Source organism: Cavia porcellus, unplaced genomic scaffold, assembly GCF_034190915.1.
Source record: "Cavia porcellus strain 051 isolate PalLab524CR breed Dunkin Hartley unplaced genomic scaffold, mCavPor4.1 scaffold_5, whole genome shotgun sequence".
Classification (NCBI taxonomy): Eukaryota; Metazoa; Chordata; class Mammalia; order Rodentia; family Caviidae; genus Cavia; species Cavia porcellus.
This window is the reverse complement of record NW_026947488.1, coordinates 1438296-1460151: the sequence shown is the minus strand read 5'-3', so window position 1 is coordinate 1460151 and position 21856 is coordinate 1438296. Positions and strand designations below refer to the sequence as shown.

The 21856-nt window shown below is 49.6% G+C and overlaps 1 protein-coding gene across 2 annotated transcripts; it reads right to left on the bottom strand.

Annotated features, from left to right (window-relative positions):
* Positions 1-593: 593 nt before the first annotated feature.
* Positions 594-17776, bottom strand: Ythdf1 (YTH N6-methyladenosine RNA binding protein F1). Of its 2 annotated transcripts, XM_013144625.3 has the most exons (6): positions 17529-17775; positions 17088-17112; positions 16348-16417; positions 15882-15961; positions 7741-9261; positions 594-1862 (listed from the first exon to the last, which is right to left on the bottom strand). In XM_013144625.3, the coding sequence occupies exons 5-6, from the start codon at positions 9241-9243 to the stop codon at positions 1836-1838; spliced, it is 1530 nt and encodes a 509-aa protein (XP_013000079.1). In that variant the 5' UTR covers positions 9244-9261; positions 15882-15961; positions 16348-16417; positions 17088-17112; positions 17529-17775; the 3' UTR covers positions 594-1835. The 2 variants fall into 2 exon arrangements, with proteins under 2 accessions (XP_013000079.1, XP_003462856.1); XM_003462808.5 differs by lacking the exon at positions 16348-16417 and having other exon boundaries at positions 17529-17776.
* Positions 17777-21856: the final 4080 nt, after the last annotated feature.

The window sequence follows — 21856 nt, the reverse complement described above, 5'->3', positions numbered from 1 at the left end:
CAAAATTCCGCGAGCGATTTGGAGCTGCAGTGAACACGAATATCCCACTTGACCAACCTTCAGAGTGTGAGACCAGTTTTTTATGCTCGTGTTGTGCATTCCCTGATGAAATACTAAGTCTGGCAGGGCGAGGACGTGAGGACTCCTGAGACGACACTCATTCCGTATCGTTATCTCCCACATGTCAAAAATGGGGACATAGACCTGCACGCACGTGTCTATCTGCAAACTGTACAAGGAAAATGCCGTGAGGAACTGTCTGCACTTGAATGGACTGAGGGCGAGTGGGCAAAAGGACAGAGACGAGCCAGCCACGGGGCACAGGGGGCAGAGCTGAGGTCACCTGCAGGTCTCCACCTGAGCTGGGGAACTGAAACGCTAATTACAACTCCAGCTCTAAGAGCTGCTCTGCCCTTTCAGCAGAAGCCACTGCGAGGCAGTCAAGCTCCAGCAGTCAGTCTCGGACGGCTCCCTGCTGTCCACCTACCTGAGAAAGCCCACTGCGCAGAGGGCGACCTCACCACTGGCTTCGCAGCAACCACAGAAACAAGCCTTGTCCCCACAGGCAGGAGTGAAGGACGAGAGACACAGACTTGCTAACAGGTGTGTTTATTAAGGCTTGTATTCTCCTAGGGGACAGCAATCCGGCGCTGTCCAGGACTCTGCACAGGCAGTAACAGCTCAGAGGAGGTGACACATTCTAAATACAAGTCTAAAGAATACAGCTTCAGCTTTAACTCAGAGGGTCTTCTGGAGTAAATAGTTTGGGAGGCATCTGCTCTCTAAGACGCAAGGATCCTCTCTACTGTGGGTGCGTGCAGATCTGTGTGCGAGGGCAGGGGGCACGAGCGCCGCTTGCATGCTAAACTCCAACTGCGGGCAGCTCCTTAACAGCCCCTCATTCCACAACATGTGACAGCAAATTATTTCCTCAAGGGATTTTTTGTGTTTTGCTTTTTTAAACTGTTCAACAGGAAAAGAAAAATCAAGATGCACACATAGTATTTGTCAACAGCATCGTCCATCACACTGCATTATCAGAGCCTACATTTAAAGCTCAGCATTATTAGTAAAAAAAAAACTTAGGACAGCATTATGATTATCAAGTGAAGAAAGGGGCAAATTAAAAACGATGTGCAAAGAACGAGGAACACACACACAGAAGCAGACCTCAAACACCTTCCAAACCCTCGGCAGCCGTGGACAGCAGGCAGTGAGGGGCGGTGCAGCTGCTGAGTGGGCAGCACACCGCAGAGCGCTGACCTTCCGAGGGCAACTGTAGTCACATTTGAACAACTAAAATCTACCTTTCTGCCTAGCAGGAAAACTAATGGCAGATCAGCGTTTGAGAGAGCATGAACCATAAAAATGGTGAACCAGCCCGACGGGGCAATCACTGACCTTCTGATTTCAGTACTGTGAGGAGATTCCAACAGTATACTCTAAAGTAAAGGGGTAAAAACTCTGAAGTATCCTATAGAAATATTAAATGATTGGATATAAGAATAAGAACATAATTTCTGCCAAAATAAAAAAAAAATCTTTGGGATGTATTAGATTTTTTGTTTTTAAAGATATTTGTATTTCGCATTAGGTCTGATAAGCTGACAAAAAATATTCTTTTATTAGTGAGTTCTACAGTATTATAATACATAGAAAAAATACAAATGAACACAGATCTATCAGCAAAAATGAACTGTCAAGAAGGTAAAGATGAAACACTCAGTCTCGCACAAGGATGATGCACTGGAGCTGACACCAGGGGCAGCACCCGGCATACAGCTTTAAACCGTTTTCAAAACCAACAGTGAACCACAGAAGACACTGGCTTGTCCTCATTGTTTGTTTCGATTCTGCCGCTCCTGTAAAAAGAAAGAGAGGAGTTTAACACACTAAGCAGCCGTGATGTGACGCCCAGGGGACTCCCCACACAGGTGGGCCCGAGGCTGCCGTCCTGCTGCAGTCGCAGCTCTGGATGCAGGGCCCTCTGCTCAGCAGTCCAGGCCCCTCCACACCCACGCTCTGAGCAAGCGCCAGGGCCCTGGTTCCGCAGACCACGCCCCCCACCCCACGCTGCAAGGCTTGCTGCCCAAGCCGTCACAGCCCTCCCTCACAGGCTACTGCCACGCTACGCGGGAAAACATTAGAAATACACACAAGCACCCGAGCCCAGAAGAAAAAAGCATGTGAAGGGCATGCAAGCATGCCAGGAAGTGGGAGCTGTTCTGCGTTTTCTCTTGCCTAAACCTCTCAGTGGCTCAAAGGACACCACAGGCTGTCTAACTAGCTAAAAAGGCAGACCCTGTGCCGGGTGTGGTGGTAGAGACCTGTTTCCAAGCAACTTGGGAGGCTAAGGCAGGATTGCAAGTTTCAGCCAACCTAGGCAACTTAGAAGGACGCTCCCTATCTAAAAAGAAAAAAATAAAAACTAAAAAATGTAAAGAGCTGTGGATAGGGGCTGGGGATTTAGCTCAGCGGCATAAGCGCCTGCCTTGCAAGCTGGCAGTTGTGAGTTCAATCCCTGGTACCTATAAAAACGAAAAAGACAAAAAAAAAAAAAGAGCTGTGGGTATAGCAAGCAAGCAAGCCCCTTGGTTCAATTCTCCAAAGGGGGGTTTTAAAAAAGAGTTCTGAGTTACTTGGCTAATGAAGAGTAGGACAAGCTGGGGTCCATCCAGTTTGGGCACTTTCTCCACACTTCAAATCTCCTCTGTGCCAGTTAAAGCTATTTGTCAACTGGACTGGATTGGAAGACCCTGGAGCAGTCACAAGACTGAGGGCACCAACAGCATCTGAAGGCTGACCCACTGGCGAGCTCATAGTCGAATGGGCTGTGATAGGGCCAAGTTGGAGAAAGTGTCATGTGAACAAGACTCTGGGACACCTGGTGCCTGGTCCCTCCTGCCCTGTCCTCTTGCTTTCCAGATGCCATGACAACAGCATTCAACCATGCTCTTTCACCACTGTTTTTACCTCAGAGCCAGCCAACTAAAGACCGAGACAAACCGCTCTCTTCCTTCAAGGCACGCCCATCAGGTATTTTGTCTCAGTGATACAAAGCTAATACATCCTCTACTGTCAAAAAGAACCCAGTGACCTCTGGCAGTGCTGACCAGTTCAGGGGAGATGGCTCTGGTCCAGCTTCCTTCCTATCTGCATAACCACAGTAGTCTTTTCCAGAGACAGTACTCTTTTCCTGACATTAAGTTTGGAGTTCGCACCTGACCTTATTCCCAAGTTTGCCTACATGGCTTCTAATCAGTGGGCTGTAACACTTGTGGCCAGTGGGGAAGCTCTCAGGACCTCTTTCCTTACCACGCAGCATCTAAATTCAGCTCTCAACACAGAAACACGCACAATGCAAGAAGCCCCACCATGCTCCGTCACAGGGGCATCCCCAGCACGTCCACCCTGAATGAGAGCTAGCACAACGCCAAGAAGGTGAAGTACAATTTAAGCAACAATGAATCCTCTTCCGATGAAGAATGAACATCGTCTTCAAGTTCACACCAACACTGTCCCTAGCTCAGGGCACAGCATTAGTGTGGCCACTCCTCACACAGCCCTGGGCAGCTCCCGCATGGAGGAGCCTCCAGGGTATCTAGATTGAAGAGAAGGCAGGTGGCCACTGCTCTAAGCATTAACATCTCCCCCTACCTGAAGTGTTAACCTGTATTTTGCTTTCCCTTAAGAATTCTCTAAGCAGATGCCAGTCTTTTCAATCCAAATGGCTACTACTGAGGAATCCAGAGTGGAGACTCGGCAAGTGCTGCACACTGCCCTCCCTTTGTGATGAGCTACAAAGTTCACCACCTGCTCTCTCTCTCTCTCTCTCTTTTTTTTTTTTTTTTTTGTTTTGTCTTTTTCCTTTTTATTGGTACCGGGGATCGAACTCACAACGGCCTGCTTGCAAGGCAGGCGCTTATGCTGCTGAGCTAAATCCCCAGCCCCTACCACCTGCTCTTAAAGAGTAGCATCAATCATAAAACTTCTTAAAAAGCACAACAGTTTTAAAGGAGCATTCCACATGCATGCAGGAATGCTTAAGTTCTCTCCTCTACTCAGCTTCCAAAGCTGGGTGTGCGGCCTACACTGCAAGGAACACCCTATTTTTACCTCTTATGCACTGGGGTTTAAAATCAAAACAATGTATCACCCTAGGACTTGGCCTGACATAGTTGCCATAAAAGTTACAGCTTTCATAAGAAGTAAGAATGTTTCCACATTTATAGCTAGAAACTTTGAAAGGGAAACTGAAAAAATGTCAACTGTGAGTTACTTTGTCAACATTAGGTACTTTTAAATTATGAAAACTTACTGCTGCCTGGTCTCTCACCAGTGATGAACAAAAGAGGGTCCAATCTCAGGGCCTGAGAGTTTCCCCACTGGCTGAATATACCACAGCCCACAGACGCAGTGCCTCCAGAATCTGCAGGATGTTGTTCAGAAGGCTACGCTGCACTTCTCAGTGGAAACACAGGATCTCAACTCTGAAACACCCAGGGTTCTAACCCTGAATACATGATAATCCAGCCAATAGAATGAAGCCCAGAGTACTGGCAGCAGCGCAAGCACAGGACAGGTAGGGAGGGCATGGTGTCAGTCTGGGGGCTGCCCCAGAACCACCTGTTTCTCTATGCAGCCTAACGAACTGACCCACTGAACAGATCAGGGTTCTTATTTCTTACTTTTTTCAGAGATATGGCTTAGAGGCATAGCACCTTCCTGGCAAGCACAAGGTCCTCAGTTCAATTCCCAGTACCAAAAATAAATAATTTGTCGATTTCAAAAACACCAATTAACAACAAACACCTGGGTTAAAACAGCCCAGCTGACGTGGCTCAGGGCAGGGTCACCACACTCCTTCCCATGACACTTCCCAGGTGCTCCGGCAGACTTGCCTCCAGTGTTCAAGTGGTACAGACACTGAATGGGAGTGCACAGGTCGCTGGGCACAGGCTTAACCCAAGACCCCCAGAAACTCAGTGTTGAAGAATCGTATCGTTACTGTGAAAGTTTTAGAACACTAGAATTTTTTAAACAGACCTGAAGCAGGATTTCATACCGAAGCTCACCACTAACCTTTGGGACCCAGTGCACTACAGGAAAACCCATGTATACAGGAAAACCCATGTATAGAAGTTATCAAAATATTGAACACTTTAATTAAAAACAGATATAGGGGGCTGGGGATTTAGCTCAGCGATATAAGCACCTGCCTTGCAAGCAGGCAGTTGTGAGTTCGACCCCTGGTACCGATAAAAAGGAAAAAGACAAACAAACAAAAAAAAACAAAAAACAGACATAGTCAGGGACATAGCTCAGCAGCACAGCATCTGCCTGGCAAGTGCAAGGTCTGAGTTTGATTCTTGGTACCAAAAATATAAGTAAATAAAAACTAAAAATAAATATAGATGGATGATGGATCTGCTGACACAGGTGGATATAAGAGATGTAAGTGGACAGGGATGAGTACAGATGTAGCTACAGCTCCATGTCAGTAAAAACCACATTGCAGGGCTGGGGATTTAGCTCGGCGGCATGAGTGCCTGCTTGCAGCAGGCAGTCGTGAGTTTGATCCCTGGTACTGATAAAAAGGAAAAAGACAAAAAAAAAAAAAACCACAAATACTCCCCAGCTCTGAACACGCAAACCCATCCCATCACTCCTGCCTTCTTTCCTCGGAAGCAGACCGAGAAGTCTCTTTCTTGTCTTTATGAATGTGACCAAAAGTCCTGTGTACACTGCGGCTGAGCGCCACCATCGCCCGAAGAGGCGGCTGGGGACCCCGGTGCGTTCTCTCTGCCTCACTCCCACAGCTGCACTATGTGCTGCCTCTGGCTCTTCCTCGAAGCCAAAATGACCATGAAGGGCAAACATTTTCAATCAGTTCAGGACACTGAGGTGGCCACAATAGCACAATTAAAGACACTCACAAAAGGAACTTCCAGAGCTGCTTCAGGAAGTGACAAGAATGGTGTGTTTGAAGCCAGAGGTATTTTGTGCAGGATTACTGACAATGTGTCTTTTGCTGCAACGAATTTTTAATTTAAACATTCGCTGCATTTTCCCCCCTCGGTACTGGGGATCGAACTCAACTTCGTGCTTGCAGGTAGGCACTTGTGCCACTGAGCTAAATCCCCAGCCCTTCACTGTATTTTTCAATCACACCTCCTACTCAGTATTTATGAAAAAACTCAAGCACACACACAGTCAACTGCCAGTTTAAAGCCAAACCTGAAGTTAATTAACAAGTGTCCCTCTCTAGTCCTGCAAACTCAGTACAGCCATGCACTGCATTATGAGGTCCTTCAGGACAGTGGTCTGCAGGACCAACTAGTGACACTGCGGCCATCTCGTTCCGGAAGGTCATGCTCTGACAGCAGCAGAGCAGTGAAGACACACAGCAGCACTTGGCAGAGGGAGTCTCGCTGCGAGGCAATGCACTTTATTTACACCTGAAACAGTGAAAGCGCAGCCCTTCAGCACTATCTCAAACGACCGCCTCCGCCACCACAGGGTCATTATGTGGCGAAGTCAGTCTGGCGGCCCTGCCATACACCACCTGCACACCCGTCTGGTCCAAATGCGTAGGACTCGTACATTCATGTGAATGATCCCCCTGCTTACACAGAGGACAGGAAGACTGGAAAGCAACCTAGTATCAACTGACATTTTATGCAGAAAAGGAGGAGAGGACTTCAGGACAAACTCCCTCAGGGAAAGCAAGTTTTGTGAAGCATATTAGGTCTTTACTGTCCCTCTGGCAGAACGAGTTTGTGGGCATCTGGGTGCTGCCCAAGACCAGATGCGCTCACCGACACCACGAGGTCCTGGGCCACTTGGACTCTACAAGTTTTCACTGCAGACCTTACTTGTAGCTGGATTAGGACCACCTCAGAGACCCAGCCAAACGGAGCGATTGGGATTTTTTTTGGGGGGGGGGGTACTGGAGATCGAACCCAGAGCTTTCACACAAAAGCCCCCTTTTAAGTTTCTGTTCTGAGGCACACTAAACTGTGATCCTTCTGCCTCAGCATCCAAAGTGCTGGGGGTACAGCTGTGTACCACCACAATCTGCCTTAAATGTACTTTGTTTTGAACCCTGGCGACTCATAGCCCTGCCTCAGCCTCCTGAGTGCTGGGATTACAGGCGTCACCCCCACACCCAGCTTCCCATTTACTATTATTATAAAATGTCCGGACTTCATAATTGCCTTTTCTCCCCACTGTCTTTACTACTGTGATAGAGTCAGTTTAAGTTTCTAAAACCTGAAAGATACCAGGCTTTTAAAAGAAAAACACTAGACAATCTCTAGACCAGCCTAGTTTCCAGCATCAAGGGGAGGCCCCCCAGAAGCAAAGCCCCGAGGCAGTGGAACATTACTGCCTCTCCACGCCCATCTTCCAGGGCAGGGGAACATTCCATTCCAAGAGTTCTGGAAGGACACAGGCCAGCAGGCAGAGAGAGATTAGGAGTCAAAAACAAAGAGGAAGCTCCCTCCAGGCTCTGTAACTAAACGTGCACATGGCAGTCCCGATTATGTCCTAAACACTGGAAAGTGGTTGAAAGTTGTTCAGGACATCCTAAGATCACTTTCCCATGATCACTGTGAGGAAAACTGGATGAGGGGACTGCATCCTCTGGACCCCACCCCTGCCCACAGCCAGAAAGTGTCCTTGGACCCCTTGGGGGTGGAGCAGGTTTCCCCAGGTGGGTACCCAAGAGACACAACTCACCTTGCGCACCACCTCCTCCTCCTCCTGGCGCTTCTCATAGTGAGAAAAATCATCAAAGATGGAGGTTGTGTGCTTATAGGAAGCAATAATTCTCAATACTTGCTTTGCTTTTTCTAAGGGCACCTCCTGTGTGTCTCGGGAGTTTGTGACTGGTTTGTTGTCGTTGTTCTCCAGTCTGATGTGCCGGAGCTGGTTATTGGGCACATCTTTGACAAAAATCCACTTCACGTCAAACTTTCCCTTCCATTTGTCCTGAGACCAGACCCCAGCACTAGTGCCATAGTCCACAGGGGACTTCATCTCAGCCACGCCACAGAAATGCCCACTCCCATTGACACTGAAGAGCAGGTAGACCGGCCCCTTGCTACTCATGGCCCGGAAGGCGCTGTCCAGGCGCTTATTGCCATGTTCCGTGCTGCACCAAATGGAGTACTTGATGGAGCGGTGAATGTCATCCTCCGAGTAGCTCTTTATGATGAACACCCGCCCGCTTTTAAGATTCCAGTCAAATTCTTTAGGGTTGTAGCTGTGGGCAGCTTTCAGTTTCTCAAGGATGGGGTGGGATTCGACACTGGGGGCAGAATGAGGCTGGGCATTTGCAGATGAGTTACAATCACTGTTGGCCCCTCCACTCTGACCAAATGCTGCATTTCTATTCCGAGGGGCAACCCAGCGAGTCTGGGGTGGCTGCTGAGGGCTCTGATACTGTGGCTGGGCCAAAACTGGAGGCTGAGCTGGGGGAGGCTGAGCCACCGGCTGGGACTGTGGGGCAGATGGGGGGGCCGGTACCTGTTGAGGGGCTGGTGCCTTTGGCACAGGTCCCTTGTTGTCCCAGGTACCAATGTCCATGTTATGTTTTATGGGTGGAGGTGGCAGTGCCCCCCCTATCACAGCCCCGCTCTTTGTTTTCATTTTAGGCTGGGGTTTTGCAGGTTTGCTGGCAATGGCAGCCCAAGAGGTTGGTTTTGAAACTGGTATGCTTACATTTGTCCCACCATTCCCAGAAAGGACACCTGTCAATGCCACACTGTTGACAACTGAACCTACTGTCTTGACAGCAGAGGTAGTGACATCCCCAATCTTCAGGCCAACCATGCCCTGCTCCAAGCTGTTCATCCCAGGAGCCTTGCTGAGCGTGTCACTGTGAAAGCCCGTCTGCCCGTCAACGACCGAGCCACCCAGGGAGCTGGGTGGATAGGTGTAACTGCTGCCATATGCTGAGCTCTGAGTCTGCTGCCCTTGAGAACCACTTGTTCCCCATGCTGAGAATGCAGGATTTTCGGGGAAAAAATTAAACCTGTGCTGATAGATGTTGTTCCCCAGGCCCCCAGGCTGCCCAAAAACCGCATCATGCATAAAATGATGGTCTCCATTACTGAGCTGTCCATAGGTAGTCAGGTACGGAATTGGAGGGTCTCCTGCAGTGGACCACGGTGCCTCATTGAGGGAGTAAGGAAATCCAATGGATGCCGGGTAGTAGCTGGACAGGTAGGGATCACTCATCGAGGGATAACTGTTATTCTGTGAAGACAAACAGGTGACTAGTTAGGGCCGGGGATTTGGCTCAGCGGTGTAAGAGCCTACCTGACAAGCCCAAGGTCATGTGTTTGATCACTGGTACCAAAACAAACAAACAAACAAAAACAGGTGATTAGTCAGCCTGCTGCCACATAAAGAAGACATGAGCAGGCCAAGTACCTCTCACACACAGGCTGACAGGAAACAAGCTTGACAGTGGGGAGCTATTCCTCCTTAAAGGAAACTCAAGGTCACCAAGATGAGAACAAACAAAACACCGAGAAATGAGTAAGGAATCCACAGTCGTCACTCAGATGCAAAGCCTTATTTGCAATGATGCAGCCTCAAGTTGAACAGCTGAGCGGAGCCACTCAAGAGCCGGCTGCACAGCACTTTCCTGCTTTCACATCCAGGAGCGTCCAGCCAGAGAAATGCAGAGTTAGAAGTTCCTCCCAGCCCTGCAGCAATAATGCCAACACTAGTACAGAGCAAAACCAAAACAGCCTGAGAAGGCACTGAGCCGCTTCTGATGGCAAGCCATGGTGTCAGGGCCTCGAGCTCCAGCACCCAGGTCCCACCTCTGGGCCCTGGCCCCTTTGCCACACCTGGACCTCAGGATCCTCACTGCCCTGCATGCGCCCTTTCAGAGACCCCTTCCACATGCCTTTTCTGACAGCTGCCCCCACCTGAGTGCAGAGGTCTGTCTCTTCACTCTGGGGCTTCTGGAGCACAGTCATGGGCTCTCAGAGTGGGGCCTCTCCTAGCAGCTCCTCCAAGAGCGAGCCCTTTGAGTATGGGGAACTCTGTCCTCTGCCTACAGAGGAGACTTCACTTCTGACACCAGCCTCACTAAGCTGCCCTATTAAGGCTTCCCTGTCTTGCAGCAGCAAGAACGTCAGAAAGAGGCTTCAAGTGGCCATACCACAAGGCAGAATGGCCTGGGAGAGAATGTGATGTTTTCAGCACCTGTCTCAGGAGTTTCTGAAGCGCTGCCAGGGCAGGGGCGCAAACACAGATTTAGGCCAGCAGCTTTGGAGCACAACTCACGGCAGACCCCTCCAGGTCAGAACTCGGTCCCAATGGTGACAAAAGATACTTTCCTGTGGCACACCCGGGTAGCAGTGCTGGAGGAGTGGAAGAGCCCCATGCAAGGTCAAAAAACTGTGCTTTCTGAAGACCAGGAGACCATTCTAGAACCATCTTTTACACTGTAACAACAGTTGTTTCTCTGTAATAAAAACCTTTTTGAGGGGGCTGGGGATTTAGCTCAGCGGCACAAGTGCCTGCCTGGCAAGCACAAGGTCACAAGTTCGATCCCCAGTACCAAAAAAAAAAAAACCTTTCTTGAGTCTCCAAATGTAACACTATCAACATTCAGTAAACATGAGACAAATGAGCTTATCTTTCCTTGAAAGGAGTTCAAAGATTCTGGCTCCTTCACTGCAGCCTCCTGGTCATGTGAGTCTGCCCAGGCAACCCTACAACAGCTCTCTGGAGAGAGACTAATCAACAGAGAGGCCTGGGGAGAGACTGGTGAATTAGGAAGGCGGATGTGAGCAGAAGCAGGATGAAGAGGGGTCAGTCTTCAGCAGCTATAATCCCCTGGACACGTGAAGGGCCTATGGGAGAAGGAAGACCTAACGGCAGTACAGCATTCTAACCCAGCTGGCCACAAACAACACAGCAACAGCAGTGAGCCCACAGAGACACCCCTGGTGCTAAGGACTTATGCTTACCTGCAACAGGACATAATTTAGGACACAAAGTAATGTACATCAAGCTACGTACATGAAATTCCTGAAAGTCCACTTGAAGTGCGACGGTCAGACAAACAGTGCACACGTCACAGAGCCACAAAGGGCCTACCATGCTTCCCACGTTGCAGGCCAAGCAGCAGGTGGCTCTCAGCTGCTCTGCAGCCAGTGCTGTCTAACCTCACAACTTCACCAATGAGCCTTAAACAAATTCTGGAGTCTCTGTCCCTTCAGGACACTAACACAAAGGTCCTCACTTGTTTTCCCTTGTGAAAACCATCACATCCTAGGACAAGAAGTGGCACAGGTCAATGAAGAAGTGCGGGGGCCTCGGGAAGAGAAGTGGTCAGGCAGCCTGGGAGGCAGCCACCCTGAGAGGACCTTGCCCTTCTTCTGGGTCATCAGATGGGGTAGACTTTGAAAAACTGAACACTGCAAATGGTGGCTCTTTCCTGAACACTTAAGTTCATATAAAAATAGAAAAACTGATCAAGAGCCTTAATTTAAATTCTCAGGAGTTTACTAAGAGTTCCCTAAAAAGTGCTGCAGGCCTCTTGGGGCTGCCCCACACTGGACTATACCCTCCTCCACTTCCACATCAGCTCTGCCAGCAGCCGCCCATCCTCAGACAGCCACACAAGCACAGTGACCAAAGGAGCCATGGGCGTGATTTCTTTTCCTTTCTTTTTTAGCGTGTGTGTGTGTGTGTGTGTGTGTGTATGTACATGTATGTGCCCGGCGTGTATACAGGCATGGCAATGACAACTGAAGGCAGGGCCTCTGCACCAAGCTGTATCATCAGGCCTTTCTTAGTGTGAGTCAGGGTCTCACTTGGCTGTGGCCTGGGCTGGGCCCAAATGTGCTGTTCTCCCTCTGCCTCCACAGTGCTGGGATCACCGCAGTGTACCATCACACCCAGGATCAATTTCAATGTTTACCTCAATCCTACTCACAGCCTATTTTCTATGATCTCTGCCATATTTCCTTTCTATGCCTGGAAATAAAGCAGCAGGTTATTCAGGAAAGCTATCTGACACAGGCCATTCTCTACAGAAGAAAACCTGCAGGTGTTGTTACCAAATACTGTGTGCAGCAAATGCCTGCCCTGGGAAGGAAAGTGGCTCCCGGTCATAGTCGGCAGCACAGACCAACTGTTCTGGCCGGAACTGACAGCAACTTACTTCACACATGGCCTGGAAAAAGCCTGAGCTGCCTGTAAAGCGCATGGAGCCCATTCAAGCCCTCAGCCTCCCTCTGCCTCGTGCAGCACAGGCTCAGCACTCACACTCACAGCAAGACAGCCGCGGCCCAGGCCCTCGGCAGCACGGGGCTCCACAGGGCCAGCTAAGCGCCAGATGTGAAAGTCCACTTATCAGCAACACAAATGAGTAAGCTGGGGCTGTAAAAACAAGCTCAAGGCTTGCTCTCCACACATGGACACCTCTGAGCACGCCAGCTGGGGCCCCACAGTCCTCCTCAGGAGGCTGCTGGGTGCCGCCACATCCAAGACTTCGCGTCAGAGTCCTGGGATGACAGGGCCGCGTGAAGGAGGGTGACACACATTCCAGGCACAAGCAGAGCCCACCGACAGAGGTAAATGTACATCTCCACATCCCAGTGAACTGAAAAAGTGATACACAAAGTAGATATGCCAAACAAACAAGGCAATATTAGCTATCAGTGACTCTCATCTCTCCATTTGTTTGAAACGCCAAAAGGAAAACACGGGAGAACCACAACCTACTCTGGAATCAAGAGCATCTTTTCTGAACTTGTTACCTTGACAAAAAAGAAATGCCCATTCTGAATGACTAGAGTCAGATACTTTGCAACTGAAATGTATACTTCCTCCATTCATTTTTCTGAGGAAATTAAGTTTCATAAATAATAGAGTGACGTAGCATCAGTGTGACCGAGAGACTAAGGGCAGAAGCAGAAAGGTCCCCAAACCCAAGACAAGCAGAAGGCCTTTGGAGTGTGCTCGGAAGCATGTCCTCAAATCAAATCACTTATGTTAAAGGAAAACACTTGAGACAATGCTCAAGAGTAACTAAATGGCATGGGCTCCTGGAAAACAGTTCTGAACAGGGCAGGGAAGCCTGCTAGGCTAGCCACATGTCTTGGGAACAGGAGAAATGTCAGAGAAAAATTCAAGTTCCAAATGTTTATGCAACTGTCACTTAACCTATGTCTTCTTCCAAGGCTCAATTCTAGCACCTCAGCTGGCTGGCCAGAATTCCAGCAGAATTTCTGCATCTATTTCAGCAACTTGCCACAAGTACATGACCACTCACTGTGACTTTCCAGCTATATTTCTGGAAGCACGTGGGATGCCAAATGCTTACCTAATGGGCGTTACTCCTAAACCCCATATTCTTTAGATGTTACCAGAAGAAACCCATGCCAAACACAGGGTCAGGATGACCACATGTGCATGTGCTGGCCCCTCAAGTCATCCTAAACCAACCAAAACCACCCAGAAGCAGAAGTAAGCCATGTGCTAAGTTTCTCCCAAAGCTTGAAATCAGTGTTCCATATCACACCTAGAACACAACTTAATTCAAGAAAACAAAAACAAAAACAGGTGTTTCCTTACGTTTGATTCCCATCAGATGTGACCAGAAAAGTGAGTGTGTTAACAACTGAACACCTTAAATTCAAATAAAGGTGTCACCCACCTCTGCACCCAGTGCCCTTGGTTCATCTGCCAGCGCTGGTCAAGGTCACAGCACTCATGCTTAGTCTGCTCACCGGCTACAGAAGGCCCAGAGAACAGCAGCATCTGTTCCCGACTCAGATATCATGCAGAGGGAGTCTTTTACACTATGACTTAAGACCTACTCTGGGTCATCTCACAATCCTTTCTGACCTTTCAGAAAACAACAAGAACCAGGAAACTAGGTAGCTGGCAGGAAAGGCCTCAAACAAGAAAATCAGGCCAATCTGGGCATTCGTAGAGCCCTTCACTCAGAGTCTCTCGGTTCCCCCATTATTCACACACAACTGACCAGGAGGTAAGTATAGGACAGTACAGGGCAGTCTCATGGGCAAGGAGACAGAGAGAGGTCTTTCTCGATCTATATCAACCTAACTTAACTGCATGCTCTTACATGCTTCCCAAATCATTTTGTAAGTATCAGTTTCCAAAACAGAGGCACAACCACTACAAATCACATCTCGAATCAAAACAAGGGCTAACGGTAGGCCCATGACCTTCACTGTTGTCATGGCTCTGCAGGCAGGCTCTATGCAAGTCAAGTCATAAAACTGTGGGTTCTAAACAGGCGAACCTTACACCTCAACAAAGCTCACACACACACACACAACAACACACACAGGTACCTACTACAGCAAAGGGACTCCAAGCTTACCGTTACCAGCCACACCAAACACCCTCTCTTCTGGTTGAACAGACACAATTACAGTCTCCTTTGAGAATATAAGGGAACTTTTCTAAATGGCAACCTTAGTCCAAAGAGGTAAATCTAGAGGTAACAACAATTCCCAAATGACTCACGACTGAAACAGTACAATACAGAGAATTCAAGGCAAGTCGGCAGAACAAAATCACGGTCCCACCCTGGCTCTACCACCATGAGCATATCATGGGTTTTCGTGGCTCTCAATTACTTTATCTGTAAGTAGAAGTAAGGACTAAAGAGTTCTCTAATGTTATACGCTTCCCTGGTAGTTTTACTCTGCCTCAAAGAATAGGTAAAGCCTAGTCTTATTCTAAAGTAAATAAACATGATGTTTTTAAAGTGGCAGACATAGTCAAACCTGAATTCCAACTAGCCCAGTGGTTTTAACCAAGGCACTTTTGTCCACTGGAGACATCCACAGTTGGCACAACAGGGGTGGCAGTAACTAGGGAAGCGGGTAAGGGCAGCCCTGAGGCTGAGGAGGATATTGATGGAATGCAGTGAGTTGAAGCCAAGCAGACTGCTAAACACACTACAATGCACAGAAGTGTCCAAGACAATATTCTAGTCCAAAATGCCCACAGTGCCAAGGCTGAGAAACCTTGAACTACCTAACGAAAAAAAGCAGGCCAGGTATGGCAACACATGCCTGTAATTCTAGTAGTTGGAAGGCAGAGGCAAGAACTTCAAGTTCAAGTCAGCCTGTAATACATAATCCTAACCCTAACCCTGTCTCAAAAAAAGGCAGCTATGCTTGCTAGGTCTTGTATCTGGTACTTTCTTGTTACTCTAGAAGTACCTTCTAACATCATCCAGCAATAATTCTAAGCAAAGTTACTATCATCTCTGTGCCACACAGAAAGGGAACTAAGGACAGGGGATGGAAGCCATCTGACACAGGTGAAGTTAAATTTCAGATCTAAGGTGGGAGTCTAGCCCTATCACCCAGTTTAACTGCTCTCCCAGAAACACAATTCCAGCCTCCAGAGCTAAAAACACATGCCAGAAAGCTTCAAAGAACTATACAAACCTATACTCTTATGGGGCTGGGGATTTAGCTCAGCGGCATAAGCACCTGCCTTGCAAGCAGGCAGTCGTGAGTTCGATCCCTGGTACCGATAAAAAATGAAAAAAGACAAAAAAAAAAAAAAAAAAATCACACACACAAAAAAAACCTATACTCTTATAAAAAGCACCACATCACCAGCCCACAGATGCTGGGGTCCACTAGTCCCTGGGAACTGCCTATATCTCAGCCCCAAAAAGATACTCCTTCATCCAGAGAAAAAACCACCTGCATCAAATTCATGTCCCAGTCAAGCAAAAGGAAATGTCCAAAGCAAAATATTTTCTAGTCTGCTTCTTTCTTGTTTAGGATAAGGTCAGAAATACAACATTAAAGGTATATTACAAACAACTAAAATTAAATCTAACAAAATAAACTTACCGGATTGGACTGACCAGAAAGGTAGGGTTCAAAGTCACTGTCATGAACTGTATCCTTCTGATGCAAAGAACCATTTTGTACTAGAAAAGAGACGAGAAAATATTATCTCCAAGTTTCAAGTTTTAAAAAATTACTTTTCAGCATGAAAACTGAAGTCAATATTCTACTTTCATCAACTTCTATAGAAGCTTTTATTTCATTTTAAGATGGACAAAATCAGTATGGAGCTAATAAACATACCTTACTAGAATGGTAACAGAGAATTTTTAGGTTACACTAACATAATAATTTGTTGACAAAACAAATTAGAACAATAAATTCAACCAGGTTTGGGGAAACTGACAAGGTCTTGTTTTTCTTAGTTGTCTTAGGCACTACTGAGGATCCAATCCAGGGCCTCTTACCCCAGGACAACCACTCTACCAGTCACATCCCACCCATGAAACTGACAGGGTTGAAGACCCACCTGGTGCAAACAGAGCAGGGAGCCTCCAAAAAACTCAGCTAGTGTGGAGATCTTAAAACAAGATGCTCACCTGGAAAGGGGCAGTAATCGAAACTCACTATTACCTGGCTCTCCACTTACTTTCCACTGTTACAGTCAGAAAAGCCAGAAAAGAAAGGAAAGGTAAATAAAGTGTTGGGTCTTTTCCAATCTTAAAACACGATGAACCATATTTGGTTACACCCACGTAGCAACACACCATTTAAAAACAAATAAATATGAAGTGTCACAGGTTCTCTGAACAGTAAATTTCAGTGGTTTATCCTAAGGCAAAATATCACAGCAGAAGACAGGAGGCTGAGAAACAAAGGTTGTAACCCGGCAAGAATGTGGTCGGCCTTTCCCAAAGAGCCAAACCTTCCTGAGTGACAGTGGGTATGTTACTCAGCCCCTGGCTTCTGTCCTGTCCCCTGGACAACTTCATCTTCTCCCCCTGCCCCATGGAATCAATGATCCTGTAGGGCAGAGAGCAGGGAAAAACTGAATTACTCTGAACACCCTTTTATTCCATTTCTCCTTGAAACGCCCCTATCTTCGACCTTTAAAGTCTCCCAGAAATGTAAAACTTCATCTCTCCAAAACTGGTGGAGAAAAGTTAAGTTTCCGGTTCAAGACGCCACTTATGGACCTTCTCCTGCCCAGGAGGACAGGCGCTGCCCGCTCCCCCTAAGCCCGCACGGCCATCCCGGAACTCTGCTCACCTTTATTATCTTGTCCTTTTGTTCTCTGCATCGCCACAGGCCGGAACATGTGAGCGGACACGACCCAGCCCAGGAAAGGAAACACAAAGTTACTCTCCGGACAACGCTCTCTTTGGCGGGTGGCGCGACACCAGCCCGGCCTCGATGTTCCCTGCCCCACGACCCCGAATTGAACCCCACGACCTCATGACGGACCCGTGGACCCGGCCCCGCAACGCCAGCCTCGCCTCCAGGTCCCGGTCAGGAGCGCGCACTGCAGACCTGAGACCGGACTGCAGGTCCCCAGGCCGGCGCCCTGGACCTGAGACCCCGGCGTGACCGCCAGGTGACCCGGCCCGAGTCCTGTGATCCCAAACTAGATCTCAGCCCGGCCTCCAGGCTGGCGACTCTGACCCCGAGACCCAGGCAGGCCCAGCCTCACGTCCCCGCCCCGGCCCCTACCTGAGGGTCCACGCTGGTGGCCGACATGCTTCATGAACAGCACCGCGCGGGGCCGGGGCGCCCGCCGGCTCGGGCTTCCCGCGAGGCCGGGCTTGTCACTCCGCGCGCGTGGCCCCAGACCCCGCCACTTAGTCCACGGGCGTGGGCGGGCGGGCAGCGCGGGCGGGCAGCAGGCAGGGGCGGACGAGCTGGGGGGACCGGACTCCAATGGCGGCGGCGGCCCGGACGAGGCTGCGCGACGTCAGCGCGCGAGGCAGGCCGGGATCGCCGTCGGCCGCCGCTGCCACGCCTGCGCACCACCGCTCCGCGCGCCAGTTTTTGCGCTCCGGTCCCAGTCTCGCGCGCGCGGGGCGGAGACAGCAGGGCTGGGGCGGGGACAGCCGGAGAAGGACGCGGTTCCTTGCGGCTGCATTCGCTGCGTAGGAAGCCGGTAAGGGCGGCCAGTTATGCACCTGTCCTTCGGCCGCGACTTCAGAAGCGGCTGCTGAGCTCGGCTGGCTTCTGCTGCTCTGAGTGCCGTCTGGGTCCTGCAGGGGGTTGCCAGCTTATAGCCAAGACAGCACGTTAGATTCTGAACTCTAATTTCTTCGCCCAGGAGAAAAGAAAATTGAGCCATGCTCTGTGTCCTAGCACAGTCCACGCAAGAGGCCTTTGGTCTTTGTTTTAGGACCGACGACTCCTTTCTGGTTCTTAATTCTCCCCTAAACCCCATAAGGTCCTCAACCAGGACAGTCCTCTGATCAGGTGTTATCCATCCCTGTCACCCCAGGGCCATTGCCCACCCTGGCTTCCACCTTGGCTTTTTTTTTTTTTTTTTTTTTTCTTTCTGGCATAGGGTAGCATCCTCATGAGACTCAGACCTGAATCCTGTCTTCATTTAGCTGAAAGAGAGACCTGTATGCTAGCTGAGTATAGGGTACCAGGCATGTCAGGCTGGCAAGTGTGACCCCATCCCCTCCAAAGCAAGTACAAGCAGATGCACTGAGCACAATGAACAAGACTGAGATCTCAGCAGATCATGGGAGGCTCCAAATCTATGCTCCCACTTGGGTGTCCCTGGGGCCCTGACCTAATATTGGGGAATGCTGGCCCAGCACAAAGGGAGGAGACTTGTTTGATGCCCCAAAGAAGAATCCTGAATACCTAGGGACTTTGAAACACTTAAGCCATGGCCAGTTTGTGCCAACATGAAGTCCACCCATTTAGATAGATCTGAAAGTGTCCAGAACGGTAGCAAACAGGGAAGACATTCTGAAATCACAGCTGCCAGCAAGCTAACTGAGGGCCAGAGCCCTGCCATCCGCCCCTGTTTGGTGAGGATAGGCCACTCAGAGAGACGATTTCTATTGCTTGCCAAGAGCCTGGACACTCAGCCTTGCTGGAACCTCTGCCCTCTTCTCCCACCTCATATCCCCCCAGACTGTGCAGTGATCACCCCTGAGGTTGGGGACCACACGGCCAGGTATGGCTCCTCTAATTTTCAAGGCTTCTTTTTCATCTGCCAATGTCCAAGTAGTGACAGGAAGCCACATTGGCCCTGTGGGAAGTGGCCACTGACAGACTGGGTAACTTTGATAGATCGCTCTATGGGTGCAAGCTCTCACTTATGTAACTTTCCTGGGACCACTGTAACAAAGTACCACAAATTGGATGACTTAAAACCACAAAAATTTATTCTCTTCTAGCTCTGGATGCTAGAGTATGAGATCAGTGTCCCTAAGCTGAAATCAAGGTGTAGACAGGGTCAAGCTCCCTCCAGGGGATCCTAGGGAGAATCTTTCCTTCCTCAGCCACCCTCCAGTAGTGACCAGAAGTTTTGGCCTGCCTCGGCTTCCAGCTCTGCCTTGGTCATCTCAGAGCCTTTTCCTCTCTCTGTCTCTGTATTGTTTTTTTTTTTTCTTTTTCTTTTCCTGTATCTCTTCTTACAAGAACACTATCATTGAATTTAGAGCTCCCTGTAATCCAGAATAGCCTCATCTTCATGTGATTATATCTGCAGAGATCTTGCTCTTGGATAAGGTCATATTTACAGGTCCCAGTGGGTGGGAGTTTGGGAGGACACTCTTCAGCCCAGTGCAGGAATCACAGGTAAGGAATGCCACAGGAGTATTTTGAAGATGAGTGCCCAGGGGCTGAGTAGGCTCCATTCACACATGAGGACAGAAGGATGAACCCCCATAATGTGGCGCTTAAGGAGGCACTATCAGGCCAGCTCAACTCTGCCAGCCAACTACGCAGGGGGGTGGGAGGGGTGAGGACTGTACCAGTCTCGGTTGGTAGGAAACAGAGGCACCTCAAAGCAGCTTGAATACAGTGCATAGGTACAGCAGACCTGGCCTACCATCTCTAACCACAAGGGGCCACAGCCACTGCTATGAGTCTACTGCTTGCCAAGAGCCTGGACACTCAGCCTTGCTGGAACCTCTGCCCTCTTCTCCCACCTCACATCCCCCAGATTATGCAGTGATCACCTCTGAGGTTGGGGACCACACGGCCAGGTATGGCTCCTCTAATCTTCCAGGCCTCTTATTCATCTGCCAATGTCCAAGTAGTGACAGGAAGCCACTGGACCACAGACCAGGACCAGCTGGACCACGGACACCTGCCCCAGGCTCGCCTTCCTAGCCCAGATCCCTTTGGACCAGCAGACTCCGGGCTCAGGGGCCCCAGAAGACACTTGACTGCTCAGCACCTTGGAACCAGCCTTGGGGACTGAGCTGGGCTTCTCAGGCTCTGTCACTGCTTGCACCCCTGGCTCCTGCTCTCCCTGCCTGACCCCTGCTCAGGCTTCAGTCTCAGGAGCCAGGTGATGTGGCGTGGGGCTCCCTGTACCTCAGAGCCCCTGACCTTTATGTGACTAAAGCACAACTGTAAGCAGCTGTGTATGTCATCAGCTCAGTATCCGATGCACGGGAGGGACCCCATCTTGACACTGCACACTTAGAAGAATGCGATTGATTGTCAGTCACAGAGACACCAAAGGTCATTGTGGCACTTGCTCTGCCCCAGGCCCTTTGATCCTATATCCACTATGCATGGGCTGGACCAGAGTTCTGGGTGTGGACTGAGAGGTCACCCAGCATCAAAGAGGCCCAAAGATCACTGAGGCCACCTGCTTCAGCCTGAAGGGCATGAATGGCTCCTCCTGTCACAGGCAGAATGGGTACCACGGACCTCCACAACCTCTGCGGTGGCCCAGGGATCTTGAGACCAGGAGAGGCCACCCCTGCTGGCCATCCATTCTGCAGAAGTTTTCTCACTCAGGGAATGCAGTGTCAAGCAAGCACCCCTGCCTCCTGTATCCAGGTGGTGTGGGCCTTCCTAGAAATTACTAGCATTACAAGGTTTCTTTTTTATTTCAAAGTCATTCAGGCATACAGTTTAAAATTCACCTTTGTACTCTTAAGTGCTCAAAATGGAAAGGCAGAAGTTCCTGGCCCCTCACTGCACTGCACTGCAGCAAAGGTCTGTCCATCTGTCCGTACCTGCCCTGCCTCTCACTGCCATGGAAACTGTCCTGCAGATCCACAGGATCAACATCTACTGTCCACCTCGCTTGCTCCATTCCAGAGAATGTTTGGGTCCCAGCCTCACTGCAGTAAGTGTGCTGGCCCCTGAACACAAACCTGTATGAGGTCACCTGGAAGGCTCCTGCAGGCCAGTGAGTTGGCCGCTTTACAGGTGTCAGATGGCACTGGGAAGGCTGCACCAGTCTCCAGCTGGGAGCGCTGAGCCAGGTCCAAAGGCTGCAGGCCCTGGTTCAGATGACAGCTGGCTACTGCACACCCCTCCTGGTGCCATAAGTGGCTCGCCCCACAACGGATCTCTTGAGGGGAGCTCAGCAGGATAGCCAGGTACCTCAACAGGCAGCAACCATTCTCTGTGATGCCTTCTGGGGTCTAAGTACCTCCCTCAGCCTAGCAGCAGGACCTCGCTACTCCACAGGCCTCCTTCCAGAAACCTGGGGCTGCTTTGTCCTCCATGAAACCTGCTCATGCTCTTGAAGGTTCCTTTTGCTTCCCCACCCCTTGGGAGCTGCCTTGACTTCCTTCTGTGAATCACAGCACTGGACAGTTTGCAAACTCCTCTCTAAATGTCTAATTGGGTCTTTTATTACAAAAGGGTTATTGCACACCTACCACACGCCTGGAGTGTTTGGGGTGCTGGGGGTACAAGGCAGTCCCTTCCCTGTAGAGCTCCTATGGAGGGACACTCAGCCTGCAAAGGGATATGTCTCATTGCCCTCATTGGGCACCTGCTGTTTGCCAGGACCTTGAAGGACTGGGGTGGAAAATGAGCCAGGTGTTGCCACTGCAATCCAGACAGGA

Coding starts and splice junctions, on each gene's coding strand:
- Ythdf1 (XM_003462808.5), bottom strand. CDS start 17,555: ATGTCGGCCACCAGCGTGGACCCTCAG. Junction 15,962..17,087: donor AAAAGGACAAGATAATAAAG/GTGAGCAGAGTT, acceptor TCTCTTTTCTAG/TACAAAATGGTTCTTTGCAT. Junction 9,262..15,881: donor TTTCTGGTCAGTCCAATCCG/GTAAGTTTATTT, acceptor TTGTCTTCACAG/AATAACAGTTATCCCTCGAT.